Genomic DNA, 26,478 nt, shown 5'->3' with positions numbered 1-26,478 from the left:
TTTATTTGGAGCACAAAATATAATTACACCTTGAAATATACAAATCACATTTGCACCATTTTTTGTATCATTTCAAAGAAAGATGGCTTCAAAAAACATAATATTTAATTGCTAATAATATTTTAAATAAATAAAATTAACCAAACTCTAGAAACAAATTTGCAAAAATGTCATCTACTCTTTGTGTTCTTTGTTTTCACGTCCTGAGAATGCAGTTTGTGTTGATGATGATGACAAAAAAAAATGGATAGTAGCAGTAACAACAGGATGATAAGGGTAGTTGAACACCTAAAATTGCCTGGTTCTTTTCTTTGTGAGCAGTTGTGCTTTTATTTACTGTACTGCATAGTGACTAGAAACATTTAAAAAGGAAAATCTATCGGTTACAATTGTACAAATAAAAACGTTCAATGTGGATTGAAAAAAGTGTCAGGGCATTGGTGTAACAAAGCATGCATTTTAAGTGACATTAAAAAAAAGGAAAAGGCTAACTAACATTTTTCCTTTACACAAGGACCATAACCTTTTTAAACTGTGGGCATAACACGTTTCATTTGTTATGCAGGAGGCTGCAAAGTTAGCATGTGTTCTTCCAAAAAACATAAACGAATTCATCAATTTCTCAAATGAATTAACAATTGCTGAGATACCTTTATTTCAGTAATAGTTGGAAAAAGGACCACTTTATAAAAACACGTTTATATTATTCCCTAAACTAACTATAATAAGTTAAATTGCTTGTTCTTAAATAAATCAATATATGAATTCCTTTAGTAATAACCCTTGAGAAAAAGAGTTCTCCCTTGAAAAAAAAACCATAGAGATCAGAACAAAAAAAATAAAGGGTCTATTTTTCTGGAATGTAAATTGTCTTCAAAAAGTCTACTACAAAAAAACCTCTCGCTAACTCACAGACAGTGTATACACACACACATGCCGTTTAAGGTGTCCATACACAGACAAAATAGCACCCTGCTTTTACGAGTTGCAACATTTTATCCTCCATCAGTGCTCTCACGGTGCATCCTGTACGTCTCTGGCTAGGGATTGGGTGGGGGGGCAGGTGTTGGAAGAACTGAATACTGCATGTGACAGCAGGCCAGAGGTCAGTACAGATGCTTTTCAAGCTTGAGGAGAAATTAGAACAAGTTTTCCTCTGTCTCCTTTCGGAAGCTTCATTACACACACACACACACAGACACAGTGGTATAGGGTCCAGTGTGGTTGCTGTATGCTAAGCTTTGTCTGTTGATATGGGTGGAGTATTCTCCTCTGCATCTGGAGTAGATGGCTGGTCTTTGGACAATTTCATACCCCGTCCTGTTCATCCAATTGGATGAACAAAGGAACTTTAAAAAAATGGCGGGAAGAGGAGGGGCAGGGCGGTCAGGGAGGAAAGTTAAGCAAGGTTGCTATAGTGATCAAATTGTCCCTTTTCCCTGCCCTCTCAGTGCCAAAAGAGGGGCTAAGTGAAGCAGTGGTCTGGGGTAGACTGGGGTGGGTGCTTTGCTACATCGGGGGAACAACCAGGCCCGTCATCGCTGGAGAGAAAGAAATATACAAAATCTATGATTCTGGTCAATCAGGTCTTGCACTTTTGTACATCCAGCAACTGTTCTCTGTCTTGCTCATAGCTTCAGGTTAGTTAGTTAGTGAAGGGGTTAGAGCGATTAGACTGCATTCGTAAGTTCAGACAGGGGGGTCAGATAGTGAGTTGGATGGCTACCTCTGAAGCTGTTCCCCCCTGAGGCAGGACAGGCAGGGGAGGGAGAGCCCTGGGGCCTGAGGACAGGAGCAAAAGCACTCTTCTGTTTAGCAGCAGACGGGAAGGAGGAAAATGGCAAGAGGGACGATGCGGAGCTGGAGCTTCCTGGTATAGTCGGGCTGGAGGGCATTACTGGGGAACAGAAAATAACAGTCAGCCAGTCTGAAAATCACAACAGAATCGAGTTCTTATGTAGTTATGTAAGGTCTTACTGTAGGGAGAGCCGGTGGGAGAGGCACTGCTGAAACCAGGAGATCCAGGAACTCCAAGACTAGTCATGGGAACTGTCCCGTAGCCTCCGGTCATGCCTCCACTGCTGCCGTAGCTCGACTGCTGGGGAGTTGAGGCTGATGGGTAACCCCTTGGGGACAAACTGCTGGAGTTACGGATGTAACCTGGAGGAAACATGAAAGCGTTGGGTCAGATCCAGGCTTTATTGGTGGCAAAAACCCAGAAAGCTTATGACTCATTCTGCTCACCTTGGCTGCTCTGTCCTGGTTCTCCGATGCTAACACCCAGCTGAGAGGGATAGGAGCCCAGACCCATGACGCTGCCGTGGGCGGGTGAGCTGGGCAGTGCCTGCAGCTGACTGTGAGGACGAGGCACGCTGTAGAGGGCCTCGGCAATGTCTGCTGCACGTTTGAGCAGCATGTCCTACAGGAGGTCAGACAAGACAAGCAACAGTGAAAATATAATTCAGCTTTGTCTAACTGCCAAGGAGTTACTGATTTTAATTTTGTGGCCAGCAAGTAAACAGGAATACACTAATTAATCTTTTCAAATGAGAACATGAACCGACAACCAATTAGCCCATTCACTACAGGATTCATCAGTGCTTCTGACAATTTTCTCAAACAAGTCAAGCAATGCAGGGCAGTGTGGTGAATTACTCAAATATTAGTGACTGTTTGAAAGTAAAAAAACAAGCTGTGGTGTTTCAGATATGTTACTTTGAGCCTAAATATATGGTTTAAGTGTAGGGGACATTGTACCAACATTGTTCCATTTACCTGATTACTGTGTGGGTTTCCATACAAGGCTTCCACAAGATCTGCTGCCCTTTTCAGGAGGATCTCCTGCAAAAGAACATGATTTATTACATTATTGTCTTAATAACAGGCACTTAACATGCACAAGTCCTTGAAAAATGATCATGAGCAGAGTAATTTAGGAGTTTCTCACCTTAGCTAGTTTCTCTGGGTCACCAGGATGTCGAGGAATTACCTTCTGAAGACGCTGAAAGCCGTAGTCAATAGTTGGCTCATTAAGGGCTAAGGGGAAAAAAACACACACACACTTAGTCACAATTCATCAAAACCTCATATTTAAAAAGGGGACAATGATGAGTCTAAATACCCGTGTAGATGAAGCGTCCAGGTGCTCCCTTACAGAATTGCTTAGATTTATAAGACAGTGTGACCTCCACAACCCCGGGGATGTGTCGAGGAGGTGTCTGGACGCGGATCGCGTGTGGTGTGATCAGCTGAGGATGAAGCACAGAAAGTGTGTCATAAACACCCCACCATGCCTTGTAAATATTTAGGTTAACACAACACTAAGGAAAGATTAATCTGTGTAGCCTGCCCATAAATCTTCTGAATAATGAGACAAGCCATATGCTATATATTTCATTTCAAAAAAATTAGTTAGAAGACAAGTCTTACCTCACTCCACACTAGCATGCTTCCAAACACCACCTGCAGCCCATCAAAGAAGTTCTCCCCGATGACTATGACCATGGCCCCTCCGGTGGTCCAGCCCTCGCTGGGACTGATGGCTTTGATACATGGGGTAGCTGAGCAAGAGAGCAAAGCATGATTAACTCAAAAGGTTTCAATATACAGGATGTTAAAAAAGAGAATAGAATGTCCTAGAAGAGGGTATCTGAGAGGGGATGTGTTCAACAATCCTTCTAGTTTGAAGTGGTCAAAAACAACTTCAGTCAGATTGTCTTATCATTTTTATATTAAAATACAAATGCTTGTTTACAAGTAGGAGCTTAAAGGGACATTTCACCTCAAAATGACATCTTCGCATGGCCTTCAGTGCTGTTTATCCTTGTAAATTGTTTTTGATTGTCTCCTCTCTCCACGTGCAAGCAACGTGGTGTGTATTTTATAGTTTAAAGACGAGTGAAATTTGTTAAAAATATTCAGAAACTGACCATAACTTAGTTTGAAAATGTTGTACTTCATGTCTAAAGATGGTACTTTAAGCTGACATTATCCCATCCTATGTTAAACATATACACAGACAAGTATTTAATTAATGCATTAATTAGTTCAGCTTATGACGTTGCGTCACCGGTTATGTTTGATATATCATGGTCATTATAAATGAACATTAGGCAACTCAAGTCTGCTGTTACATTTTTGTTTCTGAGTGTGAGTGATGAAGTAGACATGTAATGAAATGAAAAAAGGTAAATGAGGTGTGTCATCATCTCACCATATTCCATCGAGTTCTCCACAGACTCTCCTGGCTCCAGTCTGCGAGCTCTCCGGCCGTGTTTGGAGTTGTTATGGACAAACATGTTGTCAGACACGGCGAGGACGTGGCCGTCTACACTCACAGTGCTGGACAGGACCACCTAAAAGACGGGCAAAAAGCCAAGAGGAAGATACATGAGTGTACATGCTCTACTTGGACAGCACACTGCGAGTCACAATCTCCGGTTACAACAGTAAAATCCCAGAGCGACAATTTGTTTCGAGTACAGGTGATAGTAATATTTCTCAATAGGTAATGTGACGTCTCTGGGATCTTCATAATAATACATTGTGAGGATGACTCTGCTCACACACAGCCTTCCTCTCCTCCATCAGGTCTCCATATGGCCTCTCCTGTGCCTCTTGCCTAACTTTTTGATTCATACAGCATGCAGCAGGCCCATCGTTGTCTCCTCCTGATCCTTCAATGACACCAGACATATGGACCAAATCTCCCATTTTAGCCGGCCGTTAAAGTACTGGATGATATATTGTAGCCCTAATTTGATTTTCTGGCCACAGCATCTGGCTCACACGGACGACACACACATAATTAATGAGAGGACACCTTTTCTCACTGAGTGCTATTTCTGAAAGTGATAATGAGTTTGTGTTGTGAATTAAAATAATTTTTTAATGAAATACTAAATCACAAAAGTATTTTGTTAGAGATTTATCCAGCAAAGATAAAACCTTGCACTCTATCAAAATAAACGGATGGCAGTAAATTAGCAGGTGAAGGAACATAGGAAAAAAAGCAGAAAAAAGCATATGTTCTATAGGTGGTGGAAAGGGAGGGGAGCCTAAAGGAAAATAACTGTAAATTATCGATCAAGCAGTAGACTGCTGTCCAGCTCTGATCACCTTTTAACCCACAGATGAGAGCCTTGGAGCGCCTGCGTGCTCATAACTTCTCAGCATGTGTCACATCACAGGAGTTAAAGCAAACATGGTGGGGAGCGCAAAAGAAAAGGGGAAGGGACTGGAGGGGTTTTGCTGGGAGAAGGAGAATGCCAGACAGGGGCCGCTGGTGCTGAAAGACGGCAGAGGAAGTGAGGCGGGAGTGTCCCCTGTGACCACTTCCTGGGTCACGGAGCATGACCTCCTCCATCTGGAACCAATCACTCAATTCTTGACAACTTCCTGAAACACCTCAACCTATTTCCTGCACCCCCACAACCCCACACATCTACCTCCGTTTGTCTTTCCGTCCCTCTGCCTCCTTATTGATTTTAACTTTCACTTTTATAACGCCCTCCTTTGTGTCTTCCTTGGAATGCATTTTAAAATGTATGGTGTAAAAATGCAACAAACATTTTTGAAATTCTGTGTTATTATCTCTCTCTGTCTTTCTCTGCTGACACAAATGCGTTAGTTTTCCATGTCTTCGTACCTGAAATCTCCTCATATCCCTCGGGTTTCCTGCCGTCTTCAGACAATTCTGGTTACATTTCAGGAAAAACTTCAAGAAGAACCTGCAAAGGTAAACAAAAGGACACATCTGTGCATCAGCAACCAAGAAATCACATGAAAGAATCACGATTATTTGCAACATGTAAGCAGTCAAAAGAGACGTTAATTATTTCTCATGCTTCTTATGTGTGTCTGTGTATGTCTTCATCTGATTATGGTTCTGACATCAATCTCAGCCGTTTAGTTTAGTATTAAAGTCAATGTTATTACACTTTAAATCAAGTAATGAGATTTTGAAGCACAGTCCAGTGAAAACCGCTGCTGTGTTTCAAAGTAAACCAGAGACAGTGATGTATGCCAGGGGACTCGAGGGACCGTGGTGTCCCGCAATGCCGCATTTGAACCCCCACATGGGAATGGAGAGGGAAACGAAGTAGCGATGGCTACAGAGAGAGTGAAATGAGGAGGTGGAAAGAGGAAGGTAGTGATGGAGGCACAGTCGCTGGTATGGACATGAATTTTGTTTTTCAAGTATATGTGTCTCATTACGTATGTGAGTTTACTTTCCAGCGTGATAGACTGTGGAGACAGAGGAAAGAGAGAGAGAAAGAGAGAGAGAGGTGCTGATTGCCTCTGCTACACGAAAGACCTGAGAGAAAGGTGGAATAAATAGGAGAAAGAGGGAGAGTATGGAGAGAGACTCCAAATCCCAGGTGTACACAGTTCGGCAACACAGCCCGCTGCCATGGCAACGAGAGCTCTGCTGCAATCCCAAAGTCCCCATGCTGAGAGGCAAAGACAGCAATGGGAAAGAGAAGGCAACAACAAGAACACATTCCATCACTGAGACACGGCGAAGAGGAGGAGAGAGACTTGGCAAGGTGAGAGGCAGGAAAGTATATAAAAGAGGGCAGGTGCAGGTGAGGCAAAGATGATCCAACCAGATCAGATTTCTCAAAGAAATCAAGTGTAGGATGAAACTGAAAAGGAGTTCAGTAAATGATGGGATGATGACATAGAACAGCTGCCGTTCAGTTTACGTTAGAATGAACAGCTCTCTCTTTTGTCCTGAAATCTACTAATGCACCAATTAAACAAACAATAACCACACAGAGAAAAAAAAGGCAGAGGAGAAGGCAGCGATTTTTGGGCTGCATGGGTAGCTCCAATCCCACCCACACTGTACTCTCTGCAAATATAAGTCATCTTAATGGAGAGTGGTTGTTTGGAGAGGAACTTCATATTGGCCCCACAGCCCTGAATCCTCCCATCGAATACTAATCTCTCCCTCATTCTGTCAGCTTTTACTCGCTATTCTTCCATCACTCGCTCCAGCTTCCTCCCCTGTGAACAGGACCTGGCTCGCAACTAGTTCTCAGTTCCAACAGCATGTCCAATATTTCTTGATTTGAGCTATTTCGTCGGAGGACAATCAATATTGTTGTTGGCAGAGGGTGATTACGATTTATCAGTGAAAGCTTGGACCTCCAACCTCAAAGCTGCGCTATAGACCTCAGTTTGGGGTGGAAACATGTAAAAGGGCACATCTGCTCCTCTCCCACGTCCTCCTTCTATTTCTTTCGTTGCTCATGTTGGACGTCATCGTCCTTCTGTGCATCGGCATGGACACCTTGACAGACAATTTTAAAAATCACTGTATGTGCAGTGCATTGCACAAAGACTGTTTCCTAACTCTGAATATAAGAGTTCTGTTTCTTTTTAGTGCCTGGGGTCAGACTGCATGTACATTATATATCCTGGGCAATAATTCTTACATTATGGCTCATTGTAAAGGCTACAGCTATCATACATAAGAGCATAAATCATAACAGCACAAGAACCATATTTCGGGTTTAATAACCATGTTGTGGCTTGGCTGTGGTTTGGTGACACTAGTGTTCTTGGCACAGAATCAAACTAGCTGCAGATGGAAAGACATTTCATTACGAATTACAAAAAATGAGCGCTAAAATGAAATTTGTAATGTAATCCATGAGATAACTTAAATAAATAATAATCTGGGTTACTTCACCACTGTTATTTCTACATGTAACAGTAGGAATGACCATGCTGAAGCATGCTGAGCCCTGGAGTCCCTCTCCTCTGAGGATGTTTTGTATGGCAAAAGTATGAAGTACAGTACAGTTTTTCCTTGAACTTTTATTTCCATAGCCTCAAGTTAAAGTAACTCATTTGATTATGTAAAATAATCACTTCATGCACTATGCATTAGGAATGTCCTAGTAACTAAATATGTTTACTCATGTTTTTATTCTTTTCTCTGTTATTCCACCATGCTGACCAGCAGTCATCACTCATTTGACTCCCTGGTGTGACAGAGTCCTGCTGTGGTGATGCCTCAGATAAAAAAAAAATCCCAACCCTAATTCAGACGCTGTCTACATCCATCTCAGGCTGCGTGCTCTTTTTGAGGGTTCTTGACCTTGTTTGTTGACTTCTTCTCATCATTCCTTGTTTGTATGACGCCAGATGCCTCACGCACGCATGCACACAGAAACACACATTCACATGCATGCACGCACACCCTAATACACTGACACACCCACCTTTGCCCCCCCCCCCTCCCTCCACAAAAAAAAAACCCATTGAGTCAACTTTTCACCCCCTCTCAGTCCGGACGCACACAGCTGCAAATGCTGAAATTAAAGCGAGACATTGACGCATATATTAGCATGCATTAGCCGCTTCCCCCTGCCCACTTAACATGCAAATCTCCCAGCCCCGTCGCCTCACACCTTCTGCCACACATTCATTTGCTGAATTATAATTAGACTAATCTTGCATAATTAATAAGAAGTCGAGGACCCTCTGTTTTTTATCCCCTCCTCTATTGTGGTTGCAAAAGTTTAATATTGCTGTTGTTTGTTTTTGTTTTGGTAATGTAGCTAATACACCCACACACTTCCCCATCCACAGGGAAGAGCTGAGGAGAACATGCAAAGAGAAGGAGGTGATCTTCATGTCACGGGGAAATTGCAAATAAAGGCTATTTTCAAAGAACTTCACTAGTACTAGCATGTTTATATTTAATGTGTGCCTTGTTAAACATTTACAGATAATTGATCATTCTATTGATGCCAGTGTGTGTGTGTTAATCTAACTTTATAACTCTGGACAGTGAAGTTGGACAACTCTGTTAGATGAGATTAAGTTATTTAACAACTAGGCTACAACAACAAAACTTGATTTAGAACAATTTCTTATGATGACAAATTCAAGCATGCTGCATGTGGTCAGCAATGGAAACCTAAGTTTTATCTTCTGCAGCATCTTCCCTCCACACTTAAAACAGGAAACACAAACAAAACATAGACCCAAATCTTAAACCTTGGGATCGTTTTACACTATGGCACCACAGGGAGTGTGTTTTTGTTTCTTCTCTGTCTTCACTTCTGCATTTCTGTCAAGGCCTTCAGTCCCTTTAATCTGCATCTGTGCCTTTTCCAAAGACTAAACATAGGCCACAATATCCCCATTGCGAGAACATGGTTAACTAAAACTTGCCCCGTGTCCAAGCAGCAAGTCTTGAAACATCATAAAAGATTAGCAGGTTTCATCGAATAAATTTCCGTTCTAAGGACGCTCAGTTTCACATTTCTCGGTCCACTTGTGCATCTGTTCCACATAAGTGTTACTCACAGTGCTTTACATATGGCCTTAATCATGCAGTGAACACCTTAAGCAGCACAGGACTGAACAAAAATTTTCATAGGCATTCATCAGCACTAATCACTGTTGACATAAACTGCCTTTTCACATAGTCATAAAACACATCACCCTCTGCGCTCATTGTAAAGGAAGGTTTACTGGTTGCAGCAGCTCTTGAAGCGAAAAGTTTTACGCAGAGTTCAAGTTAGTTAGCAACTAAAAACACTTTCTCAACTTTTCCGCTTTGGTCTTCTAGTTTTAGGTTAGTCCACCCAAAGATGACAAATTTATGATTCAACATCCAAACATTGGTCCAAACAGGGACTGCTCAAAGAAGAAAAAAAGGGTGAGGACTCTTCATCCTCTTTTTAACTCCTAATGCACTCTATAATGTCTAATAGATGTACGGTGTAGGAAATGCAAAGAGACTGCACAAAAAGAGGAAGATGAAGAGGCAGAGGCAGAGACAGAGGAAGAGAGGGAGAATGTTGATGTCCTGTATGCAGGACCATCACTCATCAGGCATCCCCTCCATCACCCCACCCACCCACCGCCACCCTGAAAAAACAAAACAGTGTCCTGACACCGCTGTGGAGGGGAGCTGAAGGGAGGGCAGGGAGGGGAGGGAGGAAAATTAGGAAACCAGATGTGAAGCATTAAAACATACTGACATGCTGAGGGCCTTCCTCTGCCACACTCACACACTGAGAGCACTAACTCATACAGCAGGCCATGATACACGCACATATGCGCGCATATGACACACGCAGACTGCGCAAACCGCACACACATGCATGACTTCACAGAAAAATACACAAAGACAAATACTGACTTGCAAGCAACCATGTGTGCACAATCAATCATGAGAAATTATACACATTAGCAAAAATGATGCCTACAAAACAAATGTCTAAAAGTGATGTGCATGTAAGTGCGAGCTGATTTTTAATAAAACATGCAAGTAATGAGCCAAAATGCGCTGTAGCTCATGGCTATGGGCGAAAATTTGGATAAACCAGTGTTGACCTTAGATTGTTTCACGCCAAGGCACAAATCTACAGATGGGTCGTCATGCATCACTGTATGGATATGCATCCAATTAGTACATGTACCCCGAATGAGGAATGGCTCAGGGTGCTTTGTTTTCCTCCATGAGGAGGACTGTGTTTGGGGGATGGAGCAGGGATATATATGTATGTGTGTGTGTGTGTTGGGGTGGGGGCGAGGGTAAGTAATAAATACCCCTGGACCAGGGTCCCCTGGCAGACTGGAAGCTAGACTGGTCACCAGGGTTAACACCCGGGGCACATGACCTCTGACACTGCTAATGGGGCACAGAAAACCCTCCACGAACTGATACCCCCTCTGTCACATACCACCACAGGACCTTTCACACCAGTCCTCCCGGCCCCTCCTCCTTCTCCTCCTAAAACATACAGGGATATCTGTGGCATCAGCTTAACTAGCCTTTCTCCAGCAAACGTCACTCAAACAAACTTAGTCTTCTCATTTGTAAGATGATTTTAAACACACACCTATCACAGTTTTGAATGTGTCTTTAGACAGCCCTGGCATCACTCATCAGTTCACTAATCCTGTTTAAGCTGGAAAAGTTTAAATTCATTTTTCTGAAAATCAGGATTTAGTTAATCTAACTTTAACTATGCACAGTATAAAGAGAGTTAGATAAAAGAAGCATCTGTGATTCCTGCGTAGGAAAGTCTGACTAAACTTTGTATTTTTGTTTATTATAAACAGCAATTTATTTAAAGAAAAATGAATTGAAATTCTTGTCTGCATACCCTATGTTATTGGGTAAGGTATAATTTCATGAGCACATGAAGAGGCTCCAGTCTTTATAAATTTGCAGCACGGATTGGCTGTATCCCTTCTGGCCTCTTCTCTGTTCTCTCCTCCCAGACTGGCTTCGCCCCTGAAACCTCAGCCCAGACCCACCCCTGCCTCTAAACTTGAGAACTGTGACAAAGCCAAACATTTTAACCACTGGTGCTGATTTATAGAGCTTGGTAGTGTTGTAAAAACCTTCAGGCCTGCCACCGCAAATGTGACTTGTGTGGCATGGTGGAGCTGAGAAGAAGGAGAGAAAGTAGAGCGATGTGAAAGGTACACAAGAGGCACTCCAGCGTTTCAACAAGGTTTCTCCTGGGTGCAAAAAGCATTTTACTGAATAACCTCTCGCCAGCTGCTAAATGTGCATTTCAACAATTTAAAAATGAATTAATGTTTCGGTCTCCCGAGCTAAGCCAAAAGCATAGATTGCATACTGAGCTTGGCCACTTGGGAGCACGGTCAGCCTGCCAAATAGATGGATATGGATAGATATTCAGAGTCTGGAGAACATGAATTCACAACCAGGACAGGGAATAGAAGTCCCATCAGTGGCCTGACCTCTCCCAGCATGCTTGGTGTGTCCTGTGGGACGAAGATTCAAAATATACTCTCATAACTGTCAGATTGAGACATGGAGCAACATCTATAGCTGAATAGATTTCAAACAAGCCGGAAGGTCATCTGCAATACACCAAAACTAATCTTACTGTTTCAATACCCTTTCAATCAATCAGCCACTAATCAGATTTACCAATAACATGCACATATCAAAACTTGACCCAAAACCTTCCTCTGAGAAGAACAATGAATCTGGGATGGATGCCACTGAGATGGAGAGGGGAGGAAAGAGAAGCAACAACAGAAGGAGAAGAGATGTCTTCTTAATTAGCCAGTAATGATAAGATCTGACAAACAACATCTGTTTCCAGAAAGAGAGAGAGGAGAGGAGGTGGGGGGGGCAAGGAGGGAGAGGGAAGGAGAAGGCGAGAGAGAGAGAGAGAGAGAGATAGGAAGCAGAATGAGGGAGAGAAAGAGAAGGAGCTAAGAAACCTGTGAAGCCTAGACAACAGGGACCTGCTTGTATAAAAGTAAAGGGGGAGCGGAGGGGATGTGTAAGGGAGGGAACGCTGTGTAGCGTGACACAATAGAAGAACGGAGGATGAGAAGTATAACAGAAGTGAGAGAAAGACAGACAGGGGAGAAGAATCTGACAGGGTTGAGGGAGTCCAGGAGCCAGGACGAATATGACAGACAGAGGGAGGAAAACAGATCAAAATGAGAGAAAACGAGGGGAGATAGACAGACGCAGGAGAAGGTGAGCTGGATAATGGTGCTGAAGGAGGAGGGAGAGAGAGAGAAGAGGAAGAACGTGTGAAGAGATGGGAATGGAATCACTCTGAGGTCCAGGGTGCTGTAATTTACTGTCCGTGGCTAATACACAGCAAATGTGTGGGAGACGAGGACCGCGAGAGGAGAAGGGGAGCCGGGTGGTTGGGGGTCTGGAAGGAGGGCACGTAGGCTGTTGGGGCTCCCAGCATGCCTGCTGGGAGCCTGTCAGCAGTCACATCACCCCCTGCCCTCAGCCCTGACAGATTCATCAGGACCATTTCACACACCCTGACACACACACTTCCAAAAGATTATTACAACTGTTGGTACTGTTTTCCAACATTTTCATGCTATGATGAGGAAAAGATAACATCTGTCACATAAATGATTGCTGTGCTTGTCTTATTCTTCTGGCACGGCACGATAAAAGTTTAAATATTAAAACTGTATCCTTCCCTGTCTGCTTTTTTTATCGACCCACAAGAAGAATGACTGTTGACTCAAAGTGTGAGCCAACAAGATTGCTTAATCACATTTTATTTAAGAAATACTGCACATGTGTAAATATTAGCATTTGGAAAAGTTTTCAGACAGCAAAAGGTGAAGAAATCTGACTCCGAAGGAAAAAAATTCTGTCAATCCAGATAAACAGACAAACAATAAACAAAATGGCATGTGGGGCCGACTCGGCACCAGGGGGCATTGTTAAGTCATTAGTGAAATTTAAGAACCTAACAGAGTTTGACCAAACCCAGTCACACACACACACACAAAGCTCCACCTCCAACAGCAGCATCCAGCCAAAGAAAACAACCCTTGTTCCTAAATACCACTGCTAACTGGCCTCTGACTCCACACACACCCACCCACACACATACACACATACAACATCCTGATTGCACTGATACAGGATCCTTTTACAAAATAAATGACAAATGCAGGAATTTCACATGAAAAATAAACGCACAGACAACCAAACCCAAAGTCTCTCTTTCTCTCTCTCTCTCTCTCTCTCCCAAGCACACACACAGACATGCACATATATAACCACATGCTCATTCAGTTGCTTGAGATCTGAAGTACCTCTAAATCACACTAATCTGCCCCCTTCTGATCCTCTGAGTGCCCCTACTTAATCTCTTCACTGCTCAACCAAAGGTGAACCCTATTAGTGGCCAGACAAATGGGAGGGTTTGCCCCAGCAGCTTTGCCAGAGCACAGCCTTTAGAAAGTGCTATTGAACAGCAACTCAAAACTTCTAATTCCCCCCACATTAGCCCATTGATAGTCTATTCCCATTTCCTGTCAAAACATTTCTCCACTGCTCTCTGTTTCCTACTGCCCCCTCTGCAGGCTCTCTAACAAAACAAACCAGGCCCACTCCTTGTGCTGGGGTTCAAGCCACAACAACCAACGCTGGCTGAAGCAGAGCAAAGGTGGCCAAACAAAAACTCGCCCCATAACCTACCATGCATTATACACTTCCTGTGCACACTGGAGTCCAGGGTCTTCTCAGTTCATGTGAGACCACATTGGAGTGGAAACCTCAAGTCTTACCAAAGGTCCTTGAACTCATTTTCACCAGTCTAACTCTGAGCGGGGTGCTCACTGTTTGAAGCAGTACCTGTCAGTGAATTTGATATTCCAGACATTTCATCGTCTCTCCCTGTCTGTCTGTGTGTCATTCTACTGCTTGCATTGCCCCAAGGGAGGCACCATCCCCACGGTCCTGTGCCAGCTGCTCAGTGGTCCAGCCTGTGTGCCGCTCCGCTGTGTGAGGCGCTGTGCAGTAGAGCCTCAGGGCCCTGTCGCCACGCTGCCTGGTCCCCTGCCTGAGGGGCTCGCTGACAGGGGGTCTGGAGGGACTGGACAGTGGTAGCCCACCAGGGAAAGACCTGTGACAGTGGACTGAGGGGGGCAGAATGTCTGACTTTGTCTCTGTCCATGTATGCATGCGTCAGAATCAGGTAATTTATGCACCATAATGATTGCAGCTCCAAAACAAGTTCAGTCTCTTCTGCTTCCAACTTTTTTGGTTTTGATTGGCTGGAGGGTACATTAAACCCCAGGTCACCATAGCAACACATTTCATGCTATCGTAACAACACTTGGTGAAACTTCAAGCCACCAAGTAAACTGACAAAAATGACAGGCCTGTAAGAGCCAGAGTGTAATAATACACTGTGAGCTGAGAGGAAAAGCACCAAACAGAGTGATGCTCTTCACCTCATCCATTATGTCCTCACACAAGGATACCTCATCAGTCATTGTTTCTTACATATATACATGCCAGGTTAGCTTGTAAATAAAGTTTAACAGTCCAGGGAAAATACCTGATTTCCAGGCTATGAGAACTTCTCCAGCAAAATCTTTTGGCAACAACATAATCTGCACCTTTTTTTCTGCAACCACAGACTCACAAGAAAAAAAATAGGCACTTCATCCACATCCCTCTGTGGATTGGATAGCAGAGGAGGAAAATGATTCTCAGCCCATTTTGCAGTCCATAACTTATAATTCTCACTGATGATTTGTTTCAGGATGGAATATATCAAAAGAATAAATGATATATTTAACTAGACTTTTATTATTTATTTATTGCTAAAAAATATCTTAATAAAAATATGAACTTCCTTAAATGATTAATTCACAAACACTTAATTTTTTCAGCTACCAACAAACCTACAGACAACAAGTACTAGTGTGCACAGAGAGAGTTAACTGTACAACAAAGGAGAATCATATATACTGGGAGTATGAGAAAAGGCTCCCAAAAATGACATTGTTGTCTCACACATAAAACTCTCAAGTGCATATATGACGACCTAACGGGTCGACTTGGCGGCAGAACTTGAGTATGCATCTGGGAAAGGAGAGGAATTCGACCCCTGACACGGTCCAAAAAAATGTTGCTGCATTTATTCTTTGGCTGAAAGTTTAATGTTCTTTTCCCAAAGACTTGCAGCTTCTATTTTCTTTTTTGGCTGAAGAATGAGGAGGCCGGTGTTCAAAAAAGAAAAAAAAATCAGGACAACAAGGAGGAACTGTGTGAAAACAGGTACACAACAAAACCTTTCAGTGGCCTGCACTGTCGTTGTGTAACTTGGAGTTCAGACAGGGACACACAAGCAGGTGGAACATCAGAACAGATGCTCAAACATTTATATACAGCAACAAATGATATCTGAACAGTGTATAGTCAAATTATGTCAGCATTGCGATTCCATAAAAACAGAACTGTGTTCTGTGCATGTGTGTGTGCATGCTAAGTTGTATTCCAACAGGAAAATTAGGTTTAAAAACTTTCATATCAGCACATAACAACTAATAACTGCAATGATATACACTGAAGGGGGGGGCGTGTGTGTAATTGAGCTGAAACCAAAGCAATCTGCAGCACATTGATTAGCAAAAAGCACTGCATTCACTAGTTGAAAACAAACCTGTGGTACATGCACATAACTAGAACCAAGACTACAAACAGATCAATACAACCCACAACCTAAGATTAAGAGTAATGGATTCTTCTTTGAGCCGAGTATCTTGAAGTCATCTCTCAGGACAACCAATCATTGTTTCAATAGTAAAATAATAAACTCAAAAGCAAAATGAGATCTTTAAAATAATAACAAATCACAAGTGTGATACTTGGTTGATCTGATGGGAAGTGATTACCTGCATATTATGTATGAGTTTCTTTGTGAGCTCATTTTGAGTCTGGGGGAGGGAAGAGTCATATTGACAACATTGGAAAATTCTTATTGATTATTCTTCTTTTCTCTGAGCACCGGCTTGTTAAAAAAAAGACCCCTCTTGGAAACACGATCAATTAGTGAGATAGTGCTTGCCATTGATCACCTCACTGCCCCTCACAAGGCTCCTGCCTCACGATGGAGACACACACACACACACACTATATGACCAGCTATTGATCTCAGCTCCTTAGCCAAATATAAAAGCACACACTACTAAGAGTCGACCCCTCCCATCCAAAAACCACACGGTCTAATACTAATACTGACATCTGCTTGTCTCCATTGTAAACCCCATGGTTCACTCATAAATACTGGGGCCAGCTTTGGCCCAGAACCAATATAGTTTCTCAAAGGTCAGATGTCACATGGTAATAATGCCACCATTAACAGATCTGCCTGGGTTAATATTGAGAACTTCACATAGTTGAGATTCACAAAGTGCAACAATGAAGACGAGAAAGAAAAATACCAGGATTAAACTTAATATTTTGTCACTGGATTGATGTTTTTTAGATTGATGTTTTAGGAATGTTTATTTAAACCAAAAGTCAATGCTTTATCGTTTCGTCTAATAGATAACCTAAAAAAAACAATTGCTGCAGTACAAATATTGTAAGATATAAAAAGAAAAGTAATACTGACGATGTGAGTTTGAAGAGTTATATTTATGGTGATGAGCCCCAGCGGCATCGATCTACAACATATCTCTCTCTATTGATCAATCATCTAACCAATCAGTGAACAAGTCCCGTCCATCAGTCAAAGATAAGCAGTGTTCTGCGAACAGGACAAGCCACGCCATGGCCTGTGAGCATAACAGCTCACCAATGTTAAGATTAGACAGATGTAAAACTACTAGACACAGCAGGCAGCAGGAGCTTTAGACAATTCTCTCCCATAAGCAACTTGAGTCATCTCTTTGTCGATGGCTGCCTTTGCTCCCTCCACCCCCTGTCCCTTCAACCCTCTCTATGGATCAGCTGTGATCTCCTCTTTTTCCTTTCACTCAAATCAGGATTAGTGAGAAGGGGAGATGGAGGAGGATGAGGGGGAGCAGCAGCAGCAGCAGGAGGAGGAGGAGAAGGAGGAGGGGGGAGAGAAAACTGAAACAATATGGAAAGGAGATTAGAAAAGAGGGGGTTTGGTCCGTTTGGGGAATTTCAAACTCCCTTGTGCTTGGGTAGGTGTCCTAATGACACTGCCTAATTATGGCAAAATTAGACAGGCTAAAGGGAGAGGAGGGGTGGGTGGTGGGGGGGTGGTAGTGGCGAAGGAGATGGTAAAAGTGAAGGGAAGAAGAAGAAGAAGAGGAGCAAGGGGAATTAAGCAATCAGGAGTGAAAATGGTAGGAGGAAAAGTAAGGGGTGTGCAGAAACAAGCTGGTGATGAGAGGGTGATGAGAGAGAAGGGAGCGCAGGGCTGAAAGTGCAGAGAATAAAGAAGAAAAGAAGGGAGAGAAGAAAAAGGGTAGTGGCTGAGAGTGGGCCCCAGCACGCTGCATGTTAATTGGAGAACAGGTGTTGGGGCTGGGAGCAGGAGGCTGATTACTGGAGCCACAGAAACAGACCGTCTCCTCCACATACACACCCAACTCAGGAACACACATCTATACAAGGTACACACACACACATGAATAATTTAAGACCCAAGCAGTGACTGAAGAAAAGGTCAGAGTAGGGGTCACAGATACATATAGACAATCGCACATACATCTATATACATACATAAATAAACATGTGAGGTTCCCAACAAACAATGTAAACACTGCATCTTGCCCTGCCAGTCTCTTTGCTTTTCTCTTACACTACAGTTAAATGTGTCCATGAAGTGGGATAGAAGGGCACGAGGCCATACAAAAATTCCATTGGCTTATCAGAAATTAACTGGCTGCTAATAGACTGCTCCCTGAGGAGAGGATTTCGCAGGCCAGTCAAGAGGGAGAAGCCCCCATCAGGACGGGATATGCCCAGTGTGATTAGAGTGTACAGTAGGTCAATGATTCCATTTAAATCAATCCTCAGAGCTGCACACCAGCCTGCACATACACACACTCACAAAGAAATATAGATTGTTCTTTGCTCAGAGACCACCGCCAGGCTACTTACAAACAATTTTAGGTTTAACCATGTTAGGAGGAAGTATAAAAATGGCGAGGGGGGGGGGTGTGCTACAGTAAATGGGAAAAGCAGCTGCTCCAAGGTATTCTGGGAAAATTCAAAAGACAACAGCCCAATTTTTCCGTTATATGAAAACTATCTTCAGCTGAGATCCTTTGAGACACACTGTCAACAGCCAGCCAGCTTGAACTGAGGAGGGGAAAGAAAAGGGTCCTTGACATATATGAAGTGAGTGTTTTCTCGACAGACAATTGTGGGGAAGGCGAGGCAGCGAGGGAGGAATAGAGGCGATGAAGGTTGCATCCATGACATCACAGAGAAAGTATTTCACATACGGTCCGCTTGTGAGCATTCATCACACTGGTTAATGCCATGCAGACAGCAAGAGACCTCCAGAATCCCTAAGACGTGAAGGTTCTCGCACACGCTGATTACAGGGGTGGTCATCTTCCCTAAAGTTCGATAACTGGCTGTCAGGGTGAACATTCACTACATGTGTGAGCCTGCTTGATGGTGTGAGAGGTCCACATGCTTCTGATAAAAAGGAAATCTACGCTTTTTGTCAGGTTTCAGGTGCAGCGTCAAGATGAGTGACCAAATTAAAACAGATCCCAGCAGGCAGATAGATCAACAGATAAACATAAAGGTGAGGAGAGAGACACACGTGGGAGACAGACATGGACCGTGGACGCTCTGCACTGCAGCCTGCTTGCACAGCTTGGTTGAAAATATGTGGTGCACAATTAAATATTATGTGTGAGGTGAATACACATCTGTCATTAGAACAAGCCACTGTGTCACTGTGTCGACCTGAACATTTAGTGTGGAGAGGTGCTTGTATGAGGTGACGGACATTGTGTGGGACAGATCTCATTACCTGTCAATGATGACGGGATCAGAGGGCGTCTCGTTCCGATTGCCACAACTTTTCTTCTCACAACAGCGACTGAGTGGGAGGGTAAAGAAAAAAAAGAGTAAGTGTTGGAAAAAGGGAAAAAAAAGAAACAAATTAAACAACCATCATTTGTCTGGCCTTTCCACATCCACAGGCCCAGACTACTTTGCCCTGCAGTCGGCCAAGATCCAGAAACACACAAAGGGAGGCATGAGAGGGGAGGGGAAGAAGAGACAAAAGAATAAAAGAGGAAGAAAAGGTACAACAACACACCCTACAAACAGTGAGAGACCATTCAAAAGTGAAAAGCCAGCCAGGCAATCTGTCACATTGATTTCGAAATCAAACTCAACCCCCACACAGCCTCACTGCACACACACACACGCACACCGTCCCACAACATCCTACCATTCGTCAGCAGTCCTGTCCGAGGAGCCTGCTGGCCACCCAGCCCACCCCCTCCCGCTCCTTCCTCCCTCCTTCCCCAAAGTCCCCTTCACTGCATAACAAAAGTGCCCCCACCCCTAACCATCTGCCACCCCTACACCTCGCCTCACCCCTCTCGTGTCCCAGCTTGGCCCTGCCCTGCCCCCCTCCGCCCCCCTGTCAGACGGCCTCACTCCCCAGCTGTGACGCTTGCCCTCTGCCTCTTCGGCTCTGTTATTAGCCAGCTGTGAGTCACATTCGGGCATCTGCTGGCTACACAATGGCAAAGCCCACTCTGTCTTAGCCCCTCTCACCACGTCCCAGCCCCCTATCCTTACCCCTGTTGCCCTCAGATCCTAGGTCACTACCCCACTTCCATACTAGCCTCTCCATCCAAACCTCTCTGTTTCCTTATTCAGCCAATTATATTAAAAAAATAATAATCATTGGCCCCAACACTGTGACTAAACTTCTTACACTTTCTCATACCACTACACTTGCTCTCTTGTCTGGTCCTGTCAAATGAGTTCTGGCTGCAGACCTGAGAGGAGAGGAGCTCCAAAAAGAAGCAGGAGCTGGCTCAGGGACATGCTGCGTTACAGCAAAAGCAGCAGGGGGTTACCACTGTAACAAGGATGATGACAGACAGGCTAGACTTACAGTTCAATAACAGACTAATTTTTTTACTAAAAGTAGTGCCCCAAGCGTCGTCTCAAAACCACATTTCAAGCTGACTGAGACAAAACAGAGTGAAAGAGAGAGTAATGGATATTTGGATTCTGTCCCTGTGGGTGAAGCTTTCAGTGTGTGTGTGTATGTGTGTGTGTAGCACTCACCTGCACATAACCTCATGTGTGAGCAGAACTCTGCACATTTCTGGATTTTTGTTTTGTCCTTCATAGGATATGGGCTGAGGGGAGGAAAAGGGAGCAGTGGGACAGATTCAGTTTCATGTGCAATATGTAAAGTCCTGTTTATACAGTTGAAAGTGAAATCATCGCTTTCAGAGGTGAGTTTACCAACCTGTTTTGTGACAGAGTCGATGAGGCGTGCGTATAGATCTTGCTCGGTACGAACCCCTGGAAAAAAGATGAGCAAGAGTCAGGGGTAATTTGGTTATCCTCTCCTTTAAACAGCTGTAGATTCTCAGAATTAAGCCAAATGATTTATGATCTTGTTTTTGTGTTTTTTACTCAGACACATGGACACAGAAAAATAGCACTGAACTCTGTCCAGCCTGCATGAAGGAACAAGATTGGCATGCAGTCCATGTTCCCTCTGTGATGGTTTCTGAGGGGATTGAGAGCTATTTGATGTTTAATGATTATTAGTCATGTCCTGCTCTTAGGCCACAATTTACGAGCAGATTCTCACGATTTGTCAAGCTCCTCTCTTTGTGGCTTCAGTCCCAAGTTTAGCTGACTGACAGGCGACACATATAAACAAAGGTAAAACAGGGGCTGATCTTCAAGGGGTTTATGTTTTTCTACCTGAAACACACTACAGAACGAAAGAACATGTAATGAATTGCTGCTTGAGAGAAGACTGTGTTACCCATGGATTTTTTATATAGAGACTTTAGAGAGTATTGCTTTTAAAATGTGTTCCTCTCATCAAAGTCTCGATTGAGATGCCTTTGATATTGCTTGGGGGAAGGGGATGAGAGGAGGGGATGTAGAGGAGGAAGTGCTTTTGGTGTGCTTGTACATGTACGTGTGAGTGTGTCTGTGTGTGTGTATCTGTGTGTGTGTGTGTATGAGGGGTTGCTCTGGAACATGTCTTTTATCTTCCCTCCCATGGGTGCCACTGCAATGGCAGAGTAGGGGCAGCAGTGGCTCATGGGAACCAAAATTTCTCTGTGTATCCCTGGATCTGATGTGGAAGCACCATGGGGGGTTGGAGGAGTTGTGGGGGATGAGGAGGGGTTGGGATGTGGCAGCAACATGTACCTCGTTTCCTCATAACTGGGCCCCAGAACTGAAGTGAGCGCTTTGCAGAGCTGAACATTAAATCGTACAAACGCAGTGATTAGACACTGAGCTGCAGGTAATTTATGAGCTAAGAGAAGAGAGGCGAGGTACGGCAGGGGGAAGAAGATTACTTAAGTGGAAAGGTGTGTGTCTTGTTTAAACTTTTTCCAACTCCTGTAATATGGAAGGTTTAGCATCATAGATCAAACTAAACTCAACCCACCACCTTCATCACGTACTCACCGTTACTGTAGAGCAGCTGCAGCTTGTAGTGAATGCCGTTGTTGGTCTTTTCTCCCGTCTGCTCCTTGGAAAAAGAGGACAAACACACAGACAAATGCAGGGCATGCAGTTGAGTACACCAGGGCAAAGATAAGTACAGCTGGGCATCAGCACAGTGTTAAGCACAGCGAGTCTCTACTAATCCTGCGGCTTGCTCTTCCCATGGAGCAGCAGCAAGATCAGAGAGTCGTAGGTTCAGAGCTCATGTGGGACCCTGCGCTGGGCTCATAAGCTCATCACTTAACCTTGAGTCGGATGTTCTTTGTAGAGTCTGAGCTCACGTCTCTGATACAAACTCCTAAAAACCCAAAGATCAAATGTGTTGGTCCTCTCTGTAGCATGATTATATGTGCATGTGTGTGTGTGTGCAACGTGTGTTCCAGTGAGTGGAAACTATGGTGTGTGTGTGAGACAGAGCAGCAGTCGACCTTGACAGAAAAACTTCCTTTTTCGCTATCCCTCCTTCCCCCAGGCTCTCCACTAGCCTCTCACTTCTTCTCTGTCTCTTGTTCCCCCTCTTTCCTTCTCCTCCTCTACCTCTACTGGTCTTTCTAAGTGGTCTCAAAGGAATGCTCTCTGGTCCAATAACCCAGGAGGCTGGCATCACAGAGATGAGCGCAATAGGAGGAGAGAGAACAGGGGAGGTTTGGTGGAGGGGGAGGGAGAGGAGAGACTAGGAATTGCAGACAGTTGTAAGAAGAAATTAAGATGCAAAGTTAGAAAGTAACAGGCTCCCAAACTTAATAGGAGAGGTGAAAACGGGACACATCAGGAGATAGATGGATGCCTGGCTTCATAAGTTTTGCAAATATACACATGAGGAGCATTTATTTTGCCATGCCATCACTCTACCTCTGCATAATTATGAAGCAAAAACAGATGCCAGGGTAACCATGCAGAAAATGAACTTCTCCGCTGCCATCATATTAGTCTGCGCTGGCCTGTGTGGCACAAAAGGGGAGACAGCTCTCAGCCCTGGCATTTTCACTGCCACCTCCCTCACTTCCTAAAACTATGTTTGAACTTCAGCTGACAGGACAATATCCCCCCCGTCTTTCTCACAGAGCTGTTTCTACTTCAGGAGCTTCTCGCTCCCCTAACCACAAGGCAAAACTATCCATCAACGCAGGCCATAAGGCTCCGTCGAACTCTGTCTCCACGCTGCACCCTTCCTTATTTTGGTCATGTCCAACCTGAGGAATCCAGCTCCCCCCACAGCAGTGTGCAGAGTATGAGAGAGGAGCATGAAGTAAAAAGAGACTTTGATGATTAGTTTACTGTATAGCTGAACAGGAGCGAGCATAATTTGCATTTTAAAAACTAGTGATGTCCTCCTAATGAGGCAAGCTGCTAATTAGTCATTAGATATTCTTTTTCAATCCCACATCATCAGCTCATTGAGGGTAAAGCTTGTGTAAACATGTAGCCGTCAGCTGTTCGATGTGCTTGGCTTTACTGGGGAAGATTAAGTTGAGCACCTGGTTACAGCTGAAATATTGTATATCAATAACATGAGGCTGTTTATCACATTTTAACCAACAGTAAGTCACATTTACAGGTTTAAGTGTTAATAATTTGCCCTGGAACAAGTGTAAAGATGATGAATTGATGACATCCTCATAAAAAAACAGACAGGAGCAGTTACACACCTTGTCATGCTCAACAAAGTCCACAAAGGCAGTCCTCTCCACCTCCACAGGCTGGCCGTGTCTGTCATAGAGGGCCAGGACAAAGTGGAAGAAGTTGGACTTGCGGAGGTTTGAGGGCGGCTGCTTCTCAAAATGAGCTCGGGACAGAGCTACCCCACTGAGGACACAGCAAGAAGAGACAGTCAGCTCACACACAGCATCATTAAATAAGGATTTAAATATTTTGTTAGATAAAATCTAATGTGCACTTCTAATGATTAGCATTTCTTTAATTACAGCCTCATCATACAGAGGGCTGGTGGTTGAGAATATTTGTCATATAAATAACATATACTAAAGACCAGACACTTTTCTGTACAGTAAATCATAAAAAGTAAATTAAACATGCATCCCAAATGTTTGATTTACCACATTATACAGAGGAGAAGGTATTTAAATATTAAATATGTTTGTAAAATCATAGAAATTTCTCCTCAGTTCTAAAGTTTGTTTAATTTTGTGGAGCCCTCAGTTTTTTTTTTACACGATAATTAATTATCAATAACTTGAAATAAAAGAAATAAAGTGAAGCTTCTCTTTTTTTAATAGACTAAAAAATAGAAAAAAATAGAAAAATAGGAAAAATATGTTTACACTTTCTGTTAAAAGTATGTTTAATTCTGAAAACAGAATTACAACTTTTGACTGAGACTCATTTTGTTGCTTAATTTTTACAACAGCCTTCGTTTAATTTGTTCATCTTCATTCAGCAGAAAAGATGAAGAAGAAATGTGCAGGTCTGCACCACAAACAGTTTGGAATGAATTTTAACTTTTGATATATAAAGGCCTTATTTTGGCAGCTATAGAAGTTACTTGCAAAAACAAAATACTCCTAAGAAGAAATTGTTTGTGGCCTTTTTAAAATAAAAATAGCGCACCATAAAACACTTCTCTACAGTAACTAATGATTGTTCTTTAACTAATCGCAGTGCAGAATAATTCTGCGCTATGAAGAGTTTCTAAAGTTTGGAACAGGAAGACATGGATGTGTTAGGAAATTAAAATGTCATTTATAAAGATGGGACGATGAAACACCTCCCTAATGTGAAAAGATGTCTGTTACAAGTAAGAGAATAATTTAAATTATAATAAAAATTCTCATCATAAAAATATAAATGTAAAGCTCGCGGCCGGTTATGAAGTGTTTTTTTTCTCATCAGGTGAAACAGAACAGCTTCACAGCGAGTAGAATAACCGAGAGGAAGTGGAAAGGATTATTCACCATTTACAATGCACAGGTTTTCAGAAATAATCATAATCAAACATTTCTAAACTAAAAACTAAGGCCACGTCTTTACAATAAAATGTAAATCAAATGTTCCTTCATCTGATTTAATGTAAATTCTTCAACACACTTCCATTTACTGCGCATATCAAAAACCTTTATTATTATCAGACACGTTACTGATGATGTCAGATGTTCCTTATATTTAAACGCGTTTTCTGAGTTTGGAGGCAAAGGTTTCAAACGTGACATTGTCACATTTTTTGCAACAAGTAGTTTGGAGCTCAAATGTCAAATGTCCACGCGCTGTAAATAAATATTGATCTGATGATGGTTAAAATAAATCCTGTCAAGCTACTAACAAAAGCCTAAAGACGTGAGAAATAAAAAGATGGTGAGAAAGTTGTGTCAATACATCAGCCGGGTTTGTACTGTACCTCTGCGCTGCGACGTTCGCATCTACGACCCCGACATTACGCACCCATGACCGGACTGGATCCATCTCCTCTCCAAGACTTCTCTCTTTTAATCCGCTCACTTCTCGTATCAGATGCTCCTGGATCCCGAACATTTAACCCCTTTCCTGACCGTGTGGTTGCACTTTTGTTTTAAACTTTAAAGGGGGAAATGAGTTAGGGAAAAGCTAAAGCACTTTGGCAAACAACAGACGGTCCACTTCAAGGCGCTGCGCTCATCCAGAGCGCCGCAAAGAACTGATCTTTCGCAGGGATTTGGAAAAAATAAATTGCAGCTGCTGTGTAATGTTTCAGGAGGCGATAAAAATCCACACAGACTTTCTTTAAGCTTCAAACGATGACAGTAAATAAATCCTTCCACTGATTGTAAGCATTGTCCGAGCGCATATCTCCAGCATCAGCTTGAGCGCAACTGATCTCCTCGGTGCGTTCAGCTCCACCAACTGTCTCACAAAATGTATTTAAAATACGTGCGAGTGCAGAAAGTCTTCTTTTGTCAAGAGGCCAGATCGGATCAAAACGGTTGATCCGACGGCCAGGAAGCCTGTAGTGAACCACTGTCTTGAAGCATGAATGAGACCCTCTGCCGGGATGGAGCGTGGAGGAGGGGCCTCGGTGCCATATGGGGGACCGATTGTTGAAATGGATGCTCTCATTGGTGTAAAGTGCATCCGTTGTTTGGACTTCTGCCAGATTCAGCATCCAACCAGTGACTCTCTCAGTAAACTTTTCACACGTGAAGTTCCACAGAAAATCACAACATGATGCTTTAAAGCAGAAACTTTACGCATCAGTAAATTCTTTGAGGAATAATTGTATTATTGGATTTCAATTGAAACGAAAGCCCCTTTTGTGTGTGCGTGGATGGGCAGATGGATCAATTCATCTATTTATTAAAAAATCTTTTAAATTGAAGTTGAAATTTGAAATGTTTGTGTTTTTAATCTCTGAATGTTTTGCCAGTTGTTATAATTTGTTTTTGTTCTCCTGCACTCGCCTCATGCTGCGCAGCTACTGCCCTGAATGGCCTGTACAGCAAATCCTGTTTGTGCTATTCATTCAAGTCAACATTTAACACAAGTACGCTCTCGACAGGCGCGCATTCAGCAGCTCGACCGTCTGCTCC

At 43.1% G+C, this 26,478-nt stretch overlaps 1 protein-coding gene across 2 annotated transcripts; it reads right to left on the bottom strand.

Annotated features, from left to right (window-relative positions):
* Positions 1-228: 228 nt before the first annotated feature.
* On the bottom strand, positions 229-25,934 carry ebf2 (EBF transcription factor 2). Of its 2 annotated transcripts, XM_028413930.1 has the most exons (16): positions 25,314-25,934; positions 23,611-23,767; positions 21,923-21,980; positions 20,733-20,788; positions 20,546-20,619; positions 19,266-19,334; positions 5,648-5,729; positions 4,214-4,355; positions 3,430-3,560; positions 3,122-3,248; positions 2,948-3,036; positions 2,776-2,841; positions 2,245-2,419; positions 1,978-2,160; positions 1,727-1,897; positions 229-1,541 (listed from the first exon to the last, which is right to left on the bottom strand). In XM_028413930.1, exons 1-16 carry the CDS (start codon positions 25,445-25,447, stop codon positions 1,510-1,512), a joined length of 1,746 nt encoding a protein of 581 aa, XP_028269731.1. In that variant the 5' UTR covers positions 25,448-25,934; the 3' UTR covers positions 229-1,509. The 2 variants fall into 2 exon arrangements, with proteins under 2 accessions (XP_028269731.1, XP_028269730.1); XM_028413929.1 differs by having other exon boundaries at positions 229-1,897.
* Positions 25,935-26,478: the final 544 nt, after the last annotated feature.

Source organism: Parambassis ranga, chromosome 9 (genome assembly GCF_900634625.1).
Source record: "Parambassis ranga chromosome 9, fParRan2.1, whole genome shotgun sequence".
Taxonomy (NCBI): domain Eukaryota; kingdom Metazoa; phylum Chordata; class Actinopteri; family Ambassidae; genus Parambassis; species Parambassis ranga.
The sequence above is the reverse complement of the archived record's forward strand: the minus strand, read 5'-3'. Positions and strand labels throughout refer to the sequence as shown.

Bases quoted from the DNA above. Each gene is read 5' to 3' on its own strand.
- ebf2 (XM_028413929.1), bottom strand. From the start codon at position 25,447: ATGTTCGGGATCCAGGAGCATCTGATACGAGAAGTGAGCGGATTAAAA. The intron at 23,768-25,313 runs GTACAGTACAAA...CTGTGTCCTCAG, and splicing joins GCGAACGTCGCAGCGCAGAG to TGGGGTAGCTCTGTCCCGAG. The intron at 3,249-3,429 runs GTAAGACTTGTC...CTTCATCCTCAG, and splicing joins GCATGCTAGTGTGGAGTGAG to CTGATCACACCACACGCGAT.